At 42.3% G+C, this 15,972-nt stretch overlaps 2 protein-coding genes across 2 annotated transcripts; both read right to left on the reverse strand.

Moving 5' to 3' along the window:
• Positions 1-223: 223 nt before the first annotated feature.
• KRT25 (keratin 25) lies at positions 224-6,508 on the reverse strand. Its single transcript, XM_045836410.1, has 8 exons — positions 6,056-6,508; positions 5,671-5,753; positions 5,116-5,272; positions 2,780-2,941; positions 2,571-2,696; positions 2,004-2,221; positions 1,586-1,653; positions 224-534 (listed from the first exon to the last, which is right to left on the reverse strand). Exons 1-8 carry the CDS (start codon positions 6,482-6,484, stop codon positions 425-427), a joined length of 1,353 nt encoding a protein of 450 aa, XP_045692366.1. The 5' UTR covers positions 6,485-6,508; the 3' UTR covers positions 224-424.
• A 2,518-nt stretch (positions 6,509-9,026) lies between these two features.
• Positions 9,027-14,089, reverse strand: KRT26 (keratin 26). The gene is made up of 8 exons (XM_045836414.1): positions 13,646-14,089; positions 13,099-13,181; positions 12,682-12,838; positions 12,392-12,553; positions 12,185-12,310; positions 11,613-11,830; positions 10,299-10,366; positions 9,027-9,178 (listed from the first exon to the last, which is right to left on the reverse strand). Exons 1-8 carry the CDS (start codon positions 14,087-14,089, stop codon positions 9,027-9,029), a joined length of 1,410 nt encoding a protein of 469 aa, XP_045692370.1.
• Between the last annotated feature and the right edge of the window lie 1,883 nt (positions 14,090-15,972).

Genomic DNA, 15,972 nt, shown 5'->3' on the forward strand with positions numbered 1-15,972 from the left:
TGTCTCATTTTGAATTTTGGGGAAAACCTCTTGAAAATTTAGATGGAAATCTCTCAAATTTTTAAGGTTCTCATATAAATTAAAAGCTGCTAGGTGTTCATATATCTGTACCACAGACACGAACATTTTAAATGTAAGACAGTCCCATCAGTGATAACTTGCTAAAGAAAGAAGGTTTATTGAACACAAAGAATTGACATTATTTCCTATAGGGTAACCAGATGAGTCATCATATTTGTATGTGACATTCTTCCAGAGGAATGGGGAGATACCACTACTGATGGCTAGAGATTACATTTCAATAACAGAAAGATGAAGAGGCGGATTTTGTTTTAGACTTGCTCATTTTTTCAGCACAGATCTATGATGCTACGCCTTCTCTTCTCGGAAAGGACTTGGCGTGTGCTGGCTCTTGTGTCTCAGACTAATTGCTCTGGGATTTCTCTTCCAGCGAGTGGAGCCTGGTGCTCAGGATTTTGCTGCGCTGGTCTACCTCCTCAAGAACCTTCTTAACCACTATGGCTTTGGCCGGATCTAAAAATTAAAATTTAAAGGGAGACTTTAGAGAGTTGAGAAAAGATGAATAAGGCCCCAATAGCTAAAATGTGGAAGCAACAAACATCCATTAATGATGAATAGATAAAAGATATAGTATAAACACACAAGGGAATATGATTAGGCTCTAAAAAGAAAGGACATTCTGACACATGCCGTCTTCTAGTGGGCATTATGCTAAGTGAAACAACCCAGTCACAAAAAGACAGATGCTATAGGATTCCACTTATAGGAGGTACCTAGAGTAGTGAGGTTCACACAGAAAGCAGAGTGGCAGTTGCCAGGGGTGGGGAGCAGGGAACGGGGAGTTGTTGTTTAGCGGATGTAGAGTTTCTGTTTTAGAAGAGGAAGAGAGTTCTAGAGATGGATGGTTGCCCAAGAATGCGAATGCATAGCCCTGGCTGGCATAGCTCAGTGGATTGAGTGCGGGCTGGGAACCAAAGTGTCCCAGGTTCGATTCCCAGCCAGGGTACATGCCTGGGTTGCAGGCCATAACCCCCAGCAACTGCACATTGATGTTTCTCTCTCTCTCTCTCTCTCTCTCTATCTCCCTCCCTCCCTCCCTTCTCTCTCTAGAGATGGGTAAATAAAATCTTAAAAAAAAAAAAAAGAATGTGAATGCACATAAAGCCACCGAACTGGACACACAAAAATGGTTAAGACAGTAAATTTTATGTTCTGTACATTTTACCATAATAAACTTTAAAAAATGATACATTATATCAATTAAAGGAATAATAGGATTTTTATATAGGATAAATGATGCAATAAGCATGAATACTTGGACTAATTTTTAGTGAATTCCGATTTCGTGTTTAGCTAAAAGCATGGTGACGTGTTGCTCTGTTTAAAATGAGCACACCTCATCAAAGGCAGCCATCCAGCACACACTGACATCCACCACAAATCCGTATTGTACCTGTTCTCACATACAATATATGAGATATATATTCTGGCCAGATAAAAGCAATCAAGCTGAGCACTGAAAATGCAGTAGGAAAGCATAAAAGTAGGTTTTACTCGGAATTACCTTTGACTTGACCTCCGGTATTTCCAGGTCCATAGTCTTTGGTCTTGTGGCCCCCAGACTTGCAGGCCCTGTGAACACATGTTGTTGGGACGTTACAAGGAGTGAGTCGGAGAGAGCCCCTTCCGTTCTAGGTCTGCTACGCTGTTTTCTCTAGATGCTTGGTGAGGGCATTTCAGTGCGTTACACCTGCTTTAGCATCAATAGGTGATTTTTACATTTTCATACATTAAATACAGGGCTTGTTGTATTTTGGTTTTGTAGGATGTTGTTAATTCGTATCTTAGTAGTAGGATATCATGATTAATACTTAGCTCTATGATAATAAATGTGCTCATATCAGTGTATGCTCACTTTCCAGAGATGTAAGTTTCATGCAGGTTTCAGTATATTTACTTCCCCGGAAAGTTATTTTTCCTACCCATCATCTCCACCGATGAGGAGGCAGTAGGTCTCGATTTCTTTCTCCAGGTGCACCTTGATGTCCAGCAGCTGCTCGTACTCCAGCTTCTGGCCCTCGGTCTCGGTCCGGACCTGGTGCAGCTGCTCCTCCAGGGCCCCGATCTGAGCCTGGATCTGCGCCAGCTGCGCGCAGTAGTTGCCTTCCGTCTCCGTCAAGGAGCACTCCAGGGAGTGTTTCTGAAAGGAAACGATGAAGAAACTGAAATGGGTATCCAGATACACAAACTTGCTTTGACATATGACTTTCTCCTCTTGTTAACTTTGCTCATAATTGTTTTAGATTTTGCATTGACAGATGGCTAAGAAGGTTGTGGCACCCTAAAAATGAGCAAGTCTTTTAGGTAGAACAAACATAAAGACATTGATGTTGCTGTTTTTGCTGTTCCATATAAAACCTTATCCTTCATGCTTTAACTACATAAAGTAATATATGGATGTATTCTCAACATAGTTAAGAGATTTAAAACCAACTGTCACATATTTAAAACGACAACCTAGGAGATGGTAAGAAATTGTCCCTTCCTACCGTGGCCAGGAGAGACTGAAGTTCAATTTCCAGCGTTTGGAGATTGCGCTTCATCTCAGTCAGCTCATTCCGGGCAGAGGTCGTGGCTCCGACATCCTCAGAGATCTGCTGTTGCAGCGAAGCGCTCTGAAAGGTCCAAGCGAGGGAGCAAATCTCAGCTGTGGGAACAGCATCAAAATGCAGCGGCTTGTTTTCGGGACAAGACTCACCTTCTCGTTGAACCAGGCCTCCGCGTCCCGGCGGTTCTGCTCGGCGAGGGCTTCGTACTCAGCCCGCATGTTGTTCAGCAGGACCGTGAGGTCCACCCCGGGCGCCGCGTTCATCTCCACGTTCACGTTGCCCCCCGCGGCGCACTGCAGAACTTGCATTTCCTAGCGGCAGAAAAGCTGGCAGTTCAGCTCTGCTGGGACCTCATACAAAGCCTAGAGGCTTAGCTTCCTAAGGGTTGTTAGCGTTCCCCTGGGTGCATCTCCCAGGCTGTGTGGTGAGCTCCCTCTCCATTTTGTATTTCCTGTCCAGTGGACATAACTTTCAAATGCTAGTGAACTCACTGAAACAGGCTGTCTCATTTTTGGAGCTTTAATTGCTCTGGAGATCTGTCTTAGGGTGAACCCAATTGCAGCTCAAAAACTCCAATTCTTCAACTGGTTTTAGTTCCACTGCACAGAAAACGTCTTAATTCCTTTTCCAAATGAAAGCTCTTAAAATATTTAGAGTGAGTGATTCATCATTTCCTACTCTCTTCATGGATGGCTTAAACGTCTCCACCTCCGTGGAATGGCGTTATTCTACTTTGACATGAGCTTTGACGGGTCTCCGCTCAGCCATGTCCTGATCGCAGCACGGCTGTGGTGGACGGGCTGCGTTTGCATAATTCTGAACAGTTGCAATAATGATGAATAAATAAATATTTGTTTATATATGTATACTTATTTATAATTACAAACTTATTTATCATTAGTCAAGGAAGAACCTCATCTTCTAAAGAATCCTAGCTGCCTATTAAGCTATTAAGCTCACACAGGACATTTATTACGAAGTCCATCATGACAGTGTCTTGATGGACTTCAGTGTCAAACCAATCTCCGTGAATTTTGGTTCTGCCCCGTAGTAGCTAGGTGAACCTGGGGACGTTGTTTAATTTCAAGTCTCAATTTTCTTATCTGAAAGTTGAGGATAAAAAAATATCCTTCTCCGTGCTGTTGAAAGATGTGAAATAGTAGTAAGATCAACAAAACTACCTGGCACATAAATACTGAGTAAATGCGAGTTATTATGGTCATTATCATAATTACAGAGGTTGGAATCAGTTTTGTGTATTGGTTCCTGTTATTCCACCCGAGGTGTGTGCCGACGGGATGCAGTGAGTCAGGTCTAAGGTTGCGGATGGTGGCCGTGGCTGCTGAGGCTGGGTCCAACGGAAACAACAACGCAGATCGGCCGACGTCTCCGCTGCAGGAACCCTCCTCCTCCCCATCCAGGCCCAGATTGGCCGTAATGGCAATAATGAGGCTTTCTTTCCTCCTGGCCCCAAGTCCCTCTGGGGAGTCTAGCTTTTGTTCCTCGCTGGTGGTTCCCCTGCCTTCTCTATCTCCGGGTGGGGTTTTACTTCTCAGGATTCAGGGGAAACTTCCTTAGTTCAAACAGAAAAATAAAAGGAAAAAGATGCGTGGGAGTTTGCCTGTGAGCTATTAAAAAAATTAATTGCGTTCCATACATCAAAAATTTCTTAACTACCAAGGGTTCATAGCTGTACTTGAACTTGTATATTTATATCGCTGTAGTTCTTCAGATAGTTGGATTTACAAGACAGCCGCACAACTAACTAAGCAGCACTTTTAGCTTGATCTCCCTCAAGAAGTGTTGGGCTGTTTAAAAATAGCAAATTCCTTTTCAAAGAATAGAGGTGTTCTCAGGCAACAGTAGTTCTGAAAACAATCCCAAAGGCGTGTCTGGTTGTAATGGCTGTATTTTCCGATTTAGAATCTCACTTCCCAGGCTGACCGCTTTGGACACATATGCTGTTTATTTGGAAGTGTAATTTTTGATATAACAGTTTAATTTCAGTCTCATTATTTGTATAGCCATACCTATGAAGAATATGTATTAATATTAAGTATATGTACTTTTTGTGTGTATGGAGAACATGTATGAGTGTTTTAAATCTGCCAGTGTTATAAGAAATTCAGATCTAGTTTCCTTAGACTGTTCTTAACATATGTATCTTTTATCTAATTAGGTGTAATCTTTTAAGTGTGCCATTTTAACTTAGCTCTAATTATCTAGCCAAACATAGCTCTTGCCATCGAGATTGGACTGGAAAACATGATTCTTTTTTTTTCCCGTGGGAAACGATGAGAGAGCGAGGGTGAATCTGTACAAATACTTCGCCACTTCTAAAGACAACGCAGGCCCCATGCCTGTCTGATAATGGATCGTTAGGACCGCTTTGTTGTTTAAGAAGTCAAATACATTACCGCCTGTCATGGTGATGGAGTGTGCTGGGGGTTGGGGGGGCCAAATGTAAGAGACGTTCAGCTCTTACCTCTTTGTGGTTCTTCTTGAGGTAGGTCATCTCCTCGCTCAGGGTTTCATACTGAATCTCCAGGTCCGTCCTGCACAGGGTGATTTCATCCAGAACCCTGCGCAGCCCGTTGACGTCGCTCTCTACACTCTGGTGAAGTGCCAGCTCGTTTTCGTACCTTAAAGAGTGTTAATGATTTTCCGGTTTGTCACACGGTTGGAGAAACCGTCACCGATCAGTGATCGAACGCTGGAGACCTGGAATTTTGCAGTGGCCGATTTGGCCACGGGAGACATTTTCAAAGTTTATTGCACGATAATTATTATTTTCTTTATGACATGTCTTCGAGAGAAAAAGAGTGAGGGTATTCAACATGCTTTCATAGCTGTTCACACTGTATATTTCATGGCAAAAGCATAAAAAAAGTAGTAACATTCTGTGTATTTTAAATGCAAGTGTTTTGCCGTGCTGCAGTAAGAGGTGGTTAATATTTAATGGAGGGATCAAAAAATAAATCCTGTGTAATGCTTCACATTAATCTCCGTGGGTCCTTTCACTCTGCAAGAGCCCACTTACTTGAGTCGGAAGTCATCGGCGGTCAGCCTGGCGTTATCGATCTGGAGGACAGCATTAGCGTTGCTGGTGGTGGAAGCGATGATCTAGAAATGTGGAGATCGATTTTTTAAAGGCAGTTTATCACAATCAATAAGAAAACCTCCAAAGTGGTACTTTTTTTAGATTAGGAAATGGAAATAATAAAAATTAATGTAGTTCCTGGACATTTCAAATCGTGAGGTTAACCAACAGAATCTACTTAATGCTTATTTCCGGTGCAAAATTGAAATTCCTTTCAGGAAATGACAACCAGACATGATAACTATTTTCAGTATCCAATAAGGAAAAGGAAAGAGTATTTAGAAATGTAAGTTCATAAGAATGATTTTGAATTGTGATTCCTTACCTGACTTTTGAGATCATCAATTATAGGGAGGTATCTACTGTAGTCGTGATCCAGCCCCCGGCAAGAGCCAGGCCCAAATTTCTCATACCAGCCCTTGATCTTCTGCTCGAGGTCCGCATTGGCCTCCTCCAGAGCGCGCACGTTGTCCAGGTAGGAGGCCAGGCGGTCGTTGAGGTTCTGCATGGTCACCTTCTCGTTGCCCGAGAGGAGGCCCCCCTCGTTCACCGAGAAGCCAGCACACGAATTGCTTCCGCCTGCATTTCCTCCCAGTGCGTTGCCCCCGAAGGCGCAGGAGAAGCCACTTCCAATCCCAGGCATGCTGCAAGCATTGCCAGCCCCGAAGGAGGCTCCCGCGCCGGAGAGCCTGAGCGATCCTGTGGTGGGGCGGGGACCGGCCCTCCTGGAGCCACTGGAGAGTCGCAGAGACATGGTGCCCGACCGGCGCCTGGCAGAGCTGTAAGCCACAATGGAATGCCTTCGCGTCTCGGCTGTTCGGTTTGCCTTTTTATAGACAGTTCGCAAGTGTGTTCTGGATGGTATTCTGCCTACACAGGGTGAAACGCGGCTTGCCAGCCTCAGCAAGTTAGCGTAATTGGACGATTTTTCCTAATTAGTAACTAACTTCGCCGGGCTCATTTCTGGAGGAGGGCAGTTGCCCTCAGGTTGGTGGTTATCTGAGAAATGGGTCTGGGTGGAGCAATTTCAGGTTCCTTATTACGTTTTAAAATTGTGAGTGAGTCATCCTTCACTTCCCTCCTTAGAAGATAAAACGCATCAGTCCACCACGCCAGAAAAATCTGGCGTCATGGTTTTGGGCTATTTATGCCGAGGAAGATTTTGACATTTCCGAGACTTTTTTCTATTTTATTGTCATGATTCTTTCCGCGTAAATAGAGAACAGACTGGAATCACGATTTCCCCAAGCTGGTCCTTGATTTACCAGTTCTGCCCCTACACACGCCTGCGGCTGCTTCCGATGGGAAGGAACTTCCATTTTGGCTGACGCGCATCATCTTTTGTTGACACTGACGTCTGGGGGCAGCGGCCTTCTCTTATCCATTTTGGTAATTAAGAACACACCCCTAATTGCTGTTATGGGCTGTGGGAGTTTGGAAGGACATTAACTTGTTTCCTGACCCAGCAAAAGTTGAAGCAAACCCAGGAGGAAATATTTTTATCTGTTTTTACTTCCTGTGGTTTTTAGCTTAAGTGAAAGTCAGTACATTAACTATTTACTGGGTGAGGATCCCCATACATTTATTGAAAATCCTAGATATTATGGAAATTTTTGCAAAATCTGGGAATTGGCTTGTGGACACAATTGGCACATTTATTGATACGGTTGTGAACATGTGGATTTGTTCATTCACTTATTTAACAAGTGTTTATAAAGCGCCCATGCCAGTCACTGTTCTGGGCAGTCAAGATAAGTAACATTGTGCATTATTTCTCTTTTTGTGACTGGCTTATTTCCCTTAGCGTAATGTCTTCAACGTTGTATCACGTGTCAGAATTTCCTTTCTTTAAATGCCAAATAATGTTCCACAGCATGTACGTAGATAACATATTTTGCTTATCCATTCAACAGCAGGTGGACACTTGCGTCGCATCCACCTTTTGGCTGTTGCAAGTAATGCTGATTGAACATGGCACCCACCATTGTGTATTCTCTACATGGAAACATTCTTGATGTGAATGAATCAAGCAGTATCTGAGGGTATAGAGTAAAATGTTGGAAGTTCTTTCTCACCTTCCTCTCTCTCCCATCCTCCTTACGCTCTCAGGTAACGCAGCGTACCCTCCCCGATGTTCGCGCCCTTCCAGATGTGTTTGCATACATACATAGCATGTAAGCCCACATATGCCACAGATGAGTCATCTGTGTTATCTGTGTTGTTCTGTAACTTGCTTTGTTCCCCTTCCATGCCTTAGAGCATGAATAGGTAGGTGTCTAATGTAAACAAAAATGTTGGCTGGCCCCCCCATTTTTAAGTGTGTGATAACTACCCACAGCAAAGACCACTTTCTCCGGCATTCTTCCCAGCTAACTGTGGCCGTGAGGTTAAGCTAGCCAATGTGCTACAAGCAGAAGTATGTGTGGTGTGTTCTAGAAACTTTATCTGAGACGAAGCCGACACAAGTCTTCGTCCCATCTTCTCCCACCCCGCTGCACTGAGTGTAGCGGCTGGATGTGATGGTTGGAGCTTCGTCTGGGACCACGAGCCAGGGCCAGATCCAGGGTGTAGCAGAGCGGGAGCTAAAAGGAACTTGGGTCTCTGAGGATTCTCTAGTGCAAAACTACCATCCCAGCCCCGAACAGCCTTCCTCTGAATTTGTGCGTGTGAAAGAAATAAACTTCTCTCTGTGTAAGGTCCTGTGGTTTTGTTACTGTTCCTCAGGGCCAAACCTACTGTAAGTAACTCGTTTAACTGCTATCTTATTAGAGAACTTTCAGATTGCTTCCAACATTTTGCTGTTATTAATAATGCTATGTTCACATTTTTCTTTAAGATAGATGTCTTCAATTTTTTGTCAGCTCTTTTTCATTAGATTTATTGAGGTTTAGTATAGGTATAGTAAAATTCGTCTTAACCATACAGTTCTCTGAGTTTTGACAGACGCATGGTCATGTGACCCCTGCCATAATCAAGATACAGGACAGTTTGTTACCCTGCCCCTTAACCCCTCATATCCTTTGTAGCCGACCTCTCTCACAGTCCCGGCTCCAGGAAAGTGCTGGCCAGTTTTTATATCTATAATTTCATCTATGCCAGAACGTCAGATACATGGAATTATCCAGTATGTACCCCTGAAAAAGATTACAGGCAAAGAACTTGAGAAAAGGAAGAAGAGAAAAGCAAATTGTAGCCCATTTATTTTTAAGAACAGAGTGAACCATTTCCTTGGGTTATTTAGCTGATGGGATTTTGCAAAGACAGGCCTTTAACAATAAGAACCCCTTTTACCCCCATTATGGTGTTTTTGAAGGCCCTCGTTGTTCCATTGTAATATTGCTTATTTTAGAGGATTTTTCTTCAAATGAGCGGACCCTCAACAAAAGGACATTGCTGAGTTGATCTAGTTCCTCGGCCGCTGTTTCAATAACAGTTTCTTCTTTAGAGTCTAAAATAAAACAAATGAAAGTTTAGGGTCCATTATGAATGGGGTCAAAAGGTATGTAGTTACGATGGGTAAGCTTTTTAAAAATGGTGTTTGCAAGTGTGTAGTAAATGGAGATACGGATACACTGTGTTTGAAGTCTCTGTTTAACAAGGCCTGGGCTGTCTTTCTTGTGTTTACCACTGTTTTTAGAGCAGTGGGTGTTTGAAAGCATGAATGAATGAAACATGGATTAAAACATATAAGTGTCAGGCAAGTAGAGGCCTGAAGCAAAAAAAAAAAGTCTTCTTTTAAATATCAGCTTGCCCTAGTTTTGTGGTTTAACATAACGCAGCTTTAATATCAAAGCATTAAAACTATAAAAATTCTGGCTGGCGTGGCTCAGTGGATTGAGTGCGGGCTGCGAACTAAAGCATCGCAGGTTCGATTCCCAGTCAGGGCACATGCGTGGGTTGCAGGCCATGACCCCCAGCAACTGCACATTGATGTTTCTCTCTCTCTTTCTCCCTCCCTTCCCTCTCTAGAGATAAATAAATAAAATCTTTTAAAAAACTATAAAATTAATAGGTTCTAAGTAAAAAGAGATATTGGAGGATTGGTTCCCCATTTCAGTAATTTCATAATTTGACCAGATCTGTTTGACAGGAATACGAAATATGAACATTAAGAACTGTTGTAATCACTTTCCCTCACCCCGTCCCTCTCTAAACCTAAACTTAGAAACAACCTTATTATTGTATTTTGCCAGGTATAATGTGCACTTTTTGCCAAAATTTTTGAGGGAAAAATAAGGATGTGTGTTTTACGTGGGTGGTACTGGAAATACCCTTGTATTTGTTCTTGTGTTTTGTAATTATTTGTTACATAAAATTTCTTGTATCATAATAGTTCAAAAATAAACACTAAAATTCCTTTGTAATATAAAAAACAAGTATCTAAATATAAATAATTACAAAATTGAATAAAAAAAATTAAAACGAAAGATTGTTTTTCCTGAACATTGGGGCCAAAAACATGGGTGTGCATTATACACGGCAAAATACGGTAGCTTCCAAATGAGTGACTTATTGAATACAATTGCTGGAGTTTAAAAGAGTTATAGCAAGGAAAAGCCCTTGTGTACCTTGGACTTGATTTTCAGAATTTACGGGCTCACACGCTTTTGATTTGCCACAAGTAGACTTGTTTTTTCTGTGAAGATAAGAGTAAATTATTGCATTTTTTAAATTAGGGAGCTCATAAATAACTCTGAATTGGGAATAAACGTTTTGAAGTTCTAGTTTCAATAAGGTTCAAATTCTTATGTTTAACAGACATCAGTGAGCTTTTCGAGACTTCAGTATAGTGACAGGAGAGATTAAATGGATGTTTATAACAAAAAATTATCTCTCATCTTAGCAATGCTGGGACTCCAGGTCCCCATGCTGACTTTTCAGTCCGTCCCCTGGCCAGTGGGCATGTCTGGTGTGCCAGCTGTGCAGAAGGCACCAGACAATGTGCTGCAGAAAATACAGAGCCAGATACAAGCAGCTTACACTGTTGAAAATAAAACGAAGCATAGGCTTGTAAAAAGTTCCCTGTGCTACGGCATGGAAGGTGGGTAAGAGAAGTGAAAAATGAATGGTGCGATGAGCACTTGGAAGGAGGCAGCAGTCACTGCTGGGTTCCTATGAGGATGTGCTGTAGGGTGGACACTAGTCTTAGAGGATGCGTAAGATGCTATCAAGTCGTGGTGTGACCAGGGACGAGCATTTAGTAACAGCCGCTGATCACCGAGCGCCTCCTGTGTGCAAGCCATGGTCGCAAGCACTTTTCCTGCACAGTGAGGCACTGTTGTTAAACGTATTTCAGAGTATGATTTGGGTGTTCTCATAGTTTTACCAATAAAAATACTGGGCTTTAAAGAGCTTAAGCAATGTGCTTAGATTCACTCAATGGTGCCATCTGGACCCAGATTGGCGATTTTAGTGTTGCTGCGGTTGGCCATCAAGCTACTGGTGCCTTTGCCAAAGAAATCTTCTGGGTCTTCATCGCTCACCTTTCAAGTGAAGCTGTGACAGCCCACTCAATACAGGGTGCGTGTCTGGTGATTAACCATGTAATAAAAAATATTGTGTTATTATGAGACATGTGCTTCAACATTGAATCACAGCCAGCAACTTCCCCCCGGATTGGAGCAGAGGAAATGGTCAGTGTTCTGTATGTAAATGTTCTACGTATTACTGCAGATACCAATATTTTACATACTTAGACATTTTGCTTTGCTGCCTGTTTTTGTTTCACTTGGATGCAATAGTCAATTTCTGAGGCCACGGGGTATGATCTGCAGAGCAGGACACTCTAAGATACAGTACTAGTGCACATGTAGTCTGAGAGAGCCTAGCTGATGTGAGATCAATTTTTTAATCACTAGATTAATTTTTCACGTAATATTTACCTTTCTTCTCCATCTATTAATGTGCAGTAAGTTTCAATTTCTTTTTCTAAAATTATTTTGATATCTAGAAGCTGTTCATACTCCAGCTTCTGGCCTGCCGTTTCCATTCGGATCTGCTGGAGCTGTTTCTCCATCGCCCCGACCTGGTCCTGGACTTGCTGGAGCTGAAGGCGGTAATAACCTTCGGTCTCGGCCAAGGAGCATTCGTAGGAATGTTTCTGAAAGAAGAAGGCGTCAAGGCTTGCCTGTGGAACCCATAAATCACACATTCCTCTTTTAAACGTTCTCAAGGTGGATAGGTATTTGTATGCACTCAAACCCATCGTTAACAAAGTAAAATACATTTTTTCTTTTCATCGAAAAAAATTTCTTCAAAAAGATTTTTTTGGGGTTGACGAGTCAGAAATAATGTTTATGGACAAAATTCTTGATATTTAGTATGTCCATACATTAGTTATATCTTACATTTTCGGTTATCTTATATATATACTTTGTTATCAAGGTGGTTACATACGTGTATTTACTGGTACATGCACACACAGATATTCAGATCAGTGGCGATTCCTACACACCGTGGCCCTGAGGGACTGAAGTTCTATTTCCCAGGTTTGCAGATTGCGTTTCAGTTCCATCAGCTCATTTCTGGCCACTGTGGCTGCTCCCGCCTCATCAGAAATTTGCTGTTGCAGCGAAGCGCTCTGCAGCGTAATTGTCAGAACCATTAGTGATCAGTCTACTGAGCAAACCAGCCCTTGGTGCGTGATTCGCTGCAGACGTACCTTCTCGTTAAACCAGGCCTCGGTCTCTTGGCGGTTCTGCTCGGCCAGGTCCTCATACTCAGCCCTCATGTTGTTCAACAGAACCGTTAGGTCCACTCCAGGGACTGCGTTCATTTCCACATTCACGTTCCCCACGGCTGAGCACCGCAGGACTTCCATTTCCTGGGAAAGGGATCAGCACTCTGATGTTCACGCTAGACTGTTAAGAGTCACGCTCTGCTGTGAAATGAACAGGGAACTCGAGGAAGGAAATCTGATGCTTATACAAAGCCACCCTGCGGTATCCTTACCTCCTCGTGAGTTTTCTTCAGGTATGTCAATTCCTCGCTGAGGGTCTCACATTGGATCTCTAGGCTGGCTGTACAAAGGGTCAGCTCATCCATCACTCTGTGCAGCCCACTGATGTCTGTCTCAACGCTCTGGTGCAGCGCAAGCTCGTTTTCATACCTGCAAGGTAATTAAAGAACTTGGGAATTGCCATCACAGGCAGCTGCAAAGGACACCTTCTTCTGACATTTCATGTACCGACCAATACGATGTCTGTTAAAACTTATGATAGCTCTTTTTACAAGGACAGATTTGATTTCTTCAGTGATCTAGCCTGACTTCATAAAAACATGTTGGTTTTATAAGCAAAAGATTTTTTTTTTACTCCAAGTGTAGTCTTTTTACCTTTATTATAATGAAAGACTTTATTTTCTACCTACTTCAGCCTGAAGTCATCAGCGGTCAGTCTGGCATTTTCATTTTGAAGGACAACGCTGGCGTTACAGGTGGTCACAGAAATGATCTACACAGGGTAGACGATGCAAAATGTTATGTTCCAAAAGTCAAGGAAGGCTCCGTATTTAAGTGTGATTTTTACCTTCTTAACCTATCAAGCATCGATTTTAGTGTGATCTTTTTCTACATTAAAGGAATCTGGATTTTCTTCTGATGATAAAAGTCTAGAACTTCAAAGCCAACGTGTAAGTTTTATAATCATGGATACTTTTATTACTCTTGATGAAACACTATATGCTAAATATAAGATCAACAAAGTGATTATAATTATATTTATTTTAAAACTATTTGTTTCATTAATTAATTCCACACATTTTTATTATAAGGCACAGTCCCAAGCACTCAGCATATAGAGTGAGCAAATTCTACATTCTGCATTATGCCTTGACTAAGCACATTTAATATTTTGTCTTTTTTAAGTTATGGACACCCTGAGTTCATACTAAAAGTATGCACAGCCATATTTCTTACCTGCCTTTTAAGATCTTCAATGACGGAGGAATACGCACTATAGTCCTGATGCAGCCCCGGGAAAGAACCAGGCCCGTAGCTCTCGTACCAGTCCCTGATTTTCTGCTCGAGGTCCGTGTTCGCGTCCTCCAGAGCTCGCACGTGGTCCAGGTAGGATGCCAGGCGGTCGTTGAGGTTCTGCAAGGCCGCCTTTTCGTTCCCGTAGAGGAGGCCGTGCTCATTTCCAAGAAACCCAGCCCAGATCCCACTCCCCAACTCTCCACCGCCGCCACCGTAGAAACCTCCTCCGGAAGAGGCGCTCCCAAGAGTACAGGAAAAGCTGCCTCCGGCTCCCGACCCGCTGCACGCATTCCCGGCCCCGAGGCCTGCTCCTCCACCTGACCGCTGGCCACAGCCCGCTCCAGAGCAGACCTGCCCGGCCCCCCTGGCGAGTGGAAAGGACATGGCGACAGCGCAGGTGAGCGACCCTTTCTCAGACAGGAGCCAAGCCAAAGTACCCCAGTCATAGTACTTAGTTCCATTGGCCTTTTATAGGATTCAGCAAGTCATTTCAGCCTTAACTATGCGATTTATAATAAAATATTACTCACACCCTAATTGTTGTTTTCCATAACTGGGTGATTTTCAGTACTGTCCGGTCTGGAGGAGGAAAAGCGCCCAAGGATACCTTTGCGCGCGTGCCAGGCGGAGTAACACTGAATCACAGTTGCAAAGGCTCAACTTAAATCTATGCAGTAAAATAACACAGCTTTTTGCCCTCCAGAATAGATTCCAGTTTGTTCCCCCTTTATAACAAAACATTAGTAAGTCCAACGAGAAATGTCTACTGCTTTTGTCCTGCAAATGCTTATGGAGTATCTCTGTTACTCAGGCTTTATCGAGTGTTTTCTTTCTTATTAAAGCCAGATATTCTCAATAGATAGTGGTGGGTTTTATTTTAATTGATTTTTTAAAAAATTGAAAACTGAAATAATAGAAGTGCTACAGTACTTTGCTTATCAATTTCACTAAGATTAATGACTATGTGGCCTCAACAGAAAGTTACTTGTATGGAGGTTTCTTGGTTGAGTCGAAGAGCAGAGTGTCCATTCGACTGACTTCCGAGTCTCCAAACTGTTCACTTCTCTACCTCAAAATGTTTAGTGCTTTTTAGTTTAAATTTATGTCTATAAGAGGCATTAAGAATTATTCTGAGAAGTGATGATCAATTTCCATATTGGTGAATTAAATATGAATAGATGGAGAGGGGTGTTTTCATGATTGCCTGGAACTTGGGCACTCTAAATAGATGAGTGGTCCCTGGCTGGCGTAGCTCAGTGGATTGAGCGCGGGCTGCGAACCAAAATGTCGCAGGTTCGATTCCCAGTCAGGGCACATGCCTGGGTTGCAGGCCATGACCCCTACCAACCGCACATTGATGTTTCTCTCTCTCTCTCTCTTTCTCCCTCCCTTCCCTCTCTAAAAAATAAATAAAAATAAAATCTTTAAAAAAACAGATGAGTGGTCATGGATAAGCAGACTTTCTATTCTCTTGCTTTGATGCCCCCGGGAAGTTGACCTGCCTGTTGGGGCTTCATCTCCTTATTGGGCAAATGAAAATAAATAATGTTGCACAGTCGCAAATGAATGTTGAACTGTCCCAATAATTAATGACTATAAAACAATGTGAAGGGCACAAACATTTTATGAATGCTAATTACTTAAATTATTATAATAAAGTGGCCATGTCAGAAAGGTCATGTCTCTAGTATTTATAATGGTACAGATTGATTGGTCGACTGATTATGGGTTTGGGTAGTTTTGAAAGAGTAATTTTTTTTCTGAATGAGATTTTGCAAGGTGGTGGCTGTTGACTCGTTTGGAAAACCTCCAATGTGGTTGTCCCTAAAATATACGGGATATTGGGTGGGGTCCGGAGTACATGGATGTTTTTCCACCAAAATATTTTAAGATAATTAATACAAAACTGTAACTCAGACCACTTGCACAAGTTTAGAACAATGGGTGGGGAGTCAGGAGATGTAGCTCATATTCAGAAACTTGTTACTGATCTTACTGTGACTTGGTCAGTATTTTACTCTTCGGCTTGTTTCTCACAAATAAAACAATAAGAACAGACTATGTTGTCAGTGTAATAGTTTATAACCCTTGAGTTTCTTGGATAAGAGGTATTACAAGACTGCCAAGTCTTATTAACATAAACTAACTGATTTCTAGATATTTTATAAATAACAATTAACTTGTAATCTTTTGTGAAGTAAGCTAAGCATATATTATTAGCACCACTTTGGAGATGAGCAGACTCTGAAGCTAAGTAGCAACACAGA

This window comes from Phyllostomus hastatus, unplaced genomic scaffold (assembly GCF_019186645.2).
Source record: "Phyllostomus hastatus isolate PE091 unplaced genomic scaffold, TTU_PhHast_1.1 phas_contig_210, whole genome shotgun sequence".
Taxonomy (NCBI): Eukaryota; Metazoa; Chordata; class Mammalia; order Chiroptera; family Phyllostomidae; genus Phyllostomus; species Phyllostomus hastatus.

Bases quoted from the DNA above. Each gene is read 5' to 3' on its own strand.
- KRT25 (XM_045836410.1), bottom strand. From the start codon at position 6,484: ATGTCTCTGCGACTCTCCAGTGGCTCCAGGAGGGCCGGTCCCCGCCCC. The intron at 2,942-5,115 runs GTAAGAGCTGAA...TTCTGCCGCTAG, and splicing joins TCAAGAAGAACCACAAAGAG to GAAATGCAAGTTCTGCAGTG. The intron at 2,697-2,779 runs GTGAGTCTTGTC...TGGACCTTTCAG, and splicing joins AGGCCTGGTTCAACGAGAAG to AGCGCTTCGCTGCAACAGCA.
- KRT26 (XM_045836414.1), bottom strand. From the start codon at position 14,089: ATGTCCTTTCCACTCGCCAGGGGGGCCGGGCAGGTCTGCTCTGGAGCG. The intron at 13,182-13,645 runs GTAAGAAATATG...TACCCTGTGTAG, and splicing joins TTGAAGATCTTAAAAGGCAG to ATCATTTCTGTGACCACCTG. The intron at 9,179-10,298 runs GTACACAAGGGC...GTTTTATTTTAG, and splicing joins TTCTGAAAATCAAGTCCAAG to ACTCTAAAGAAGAAACTGTT.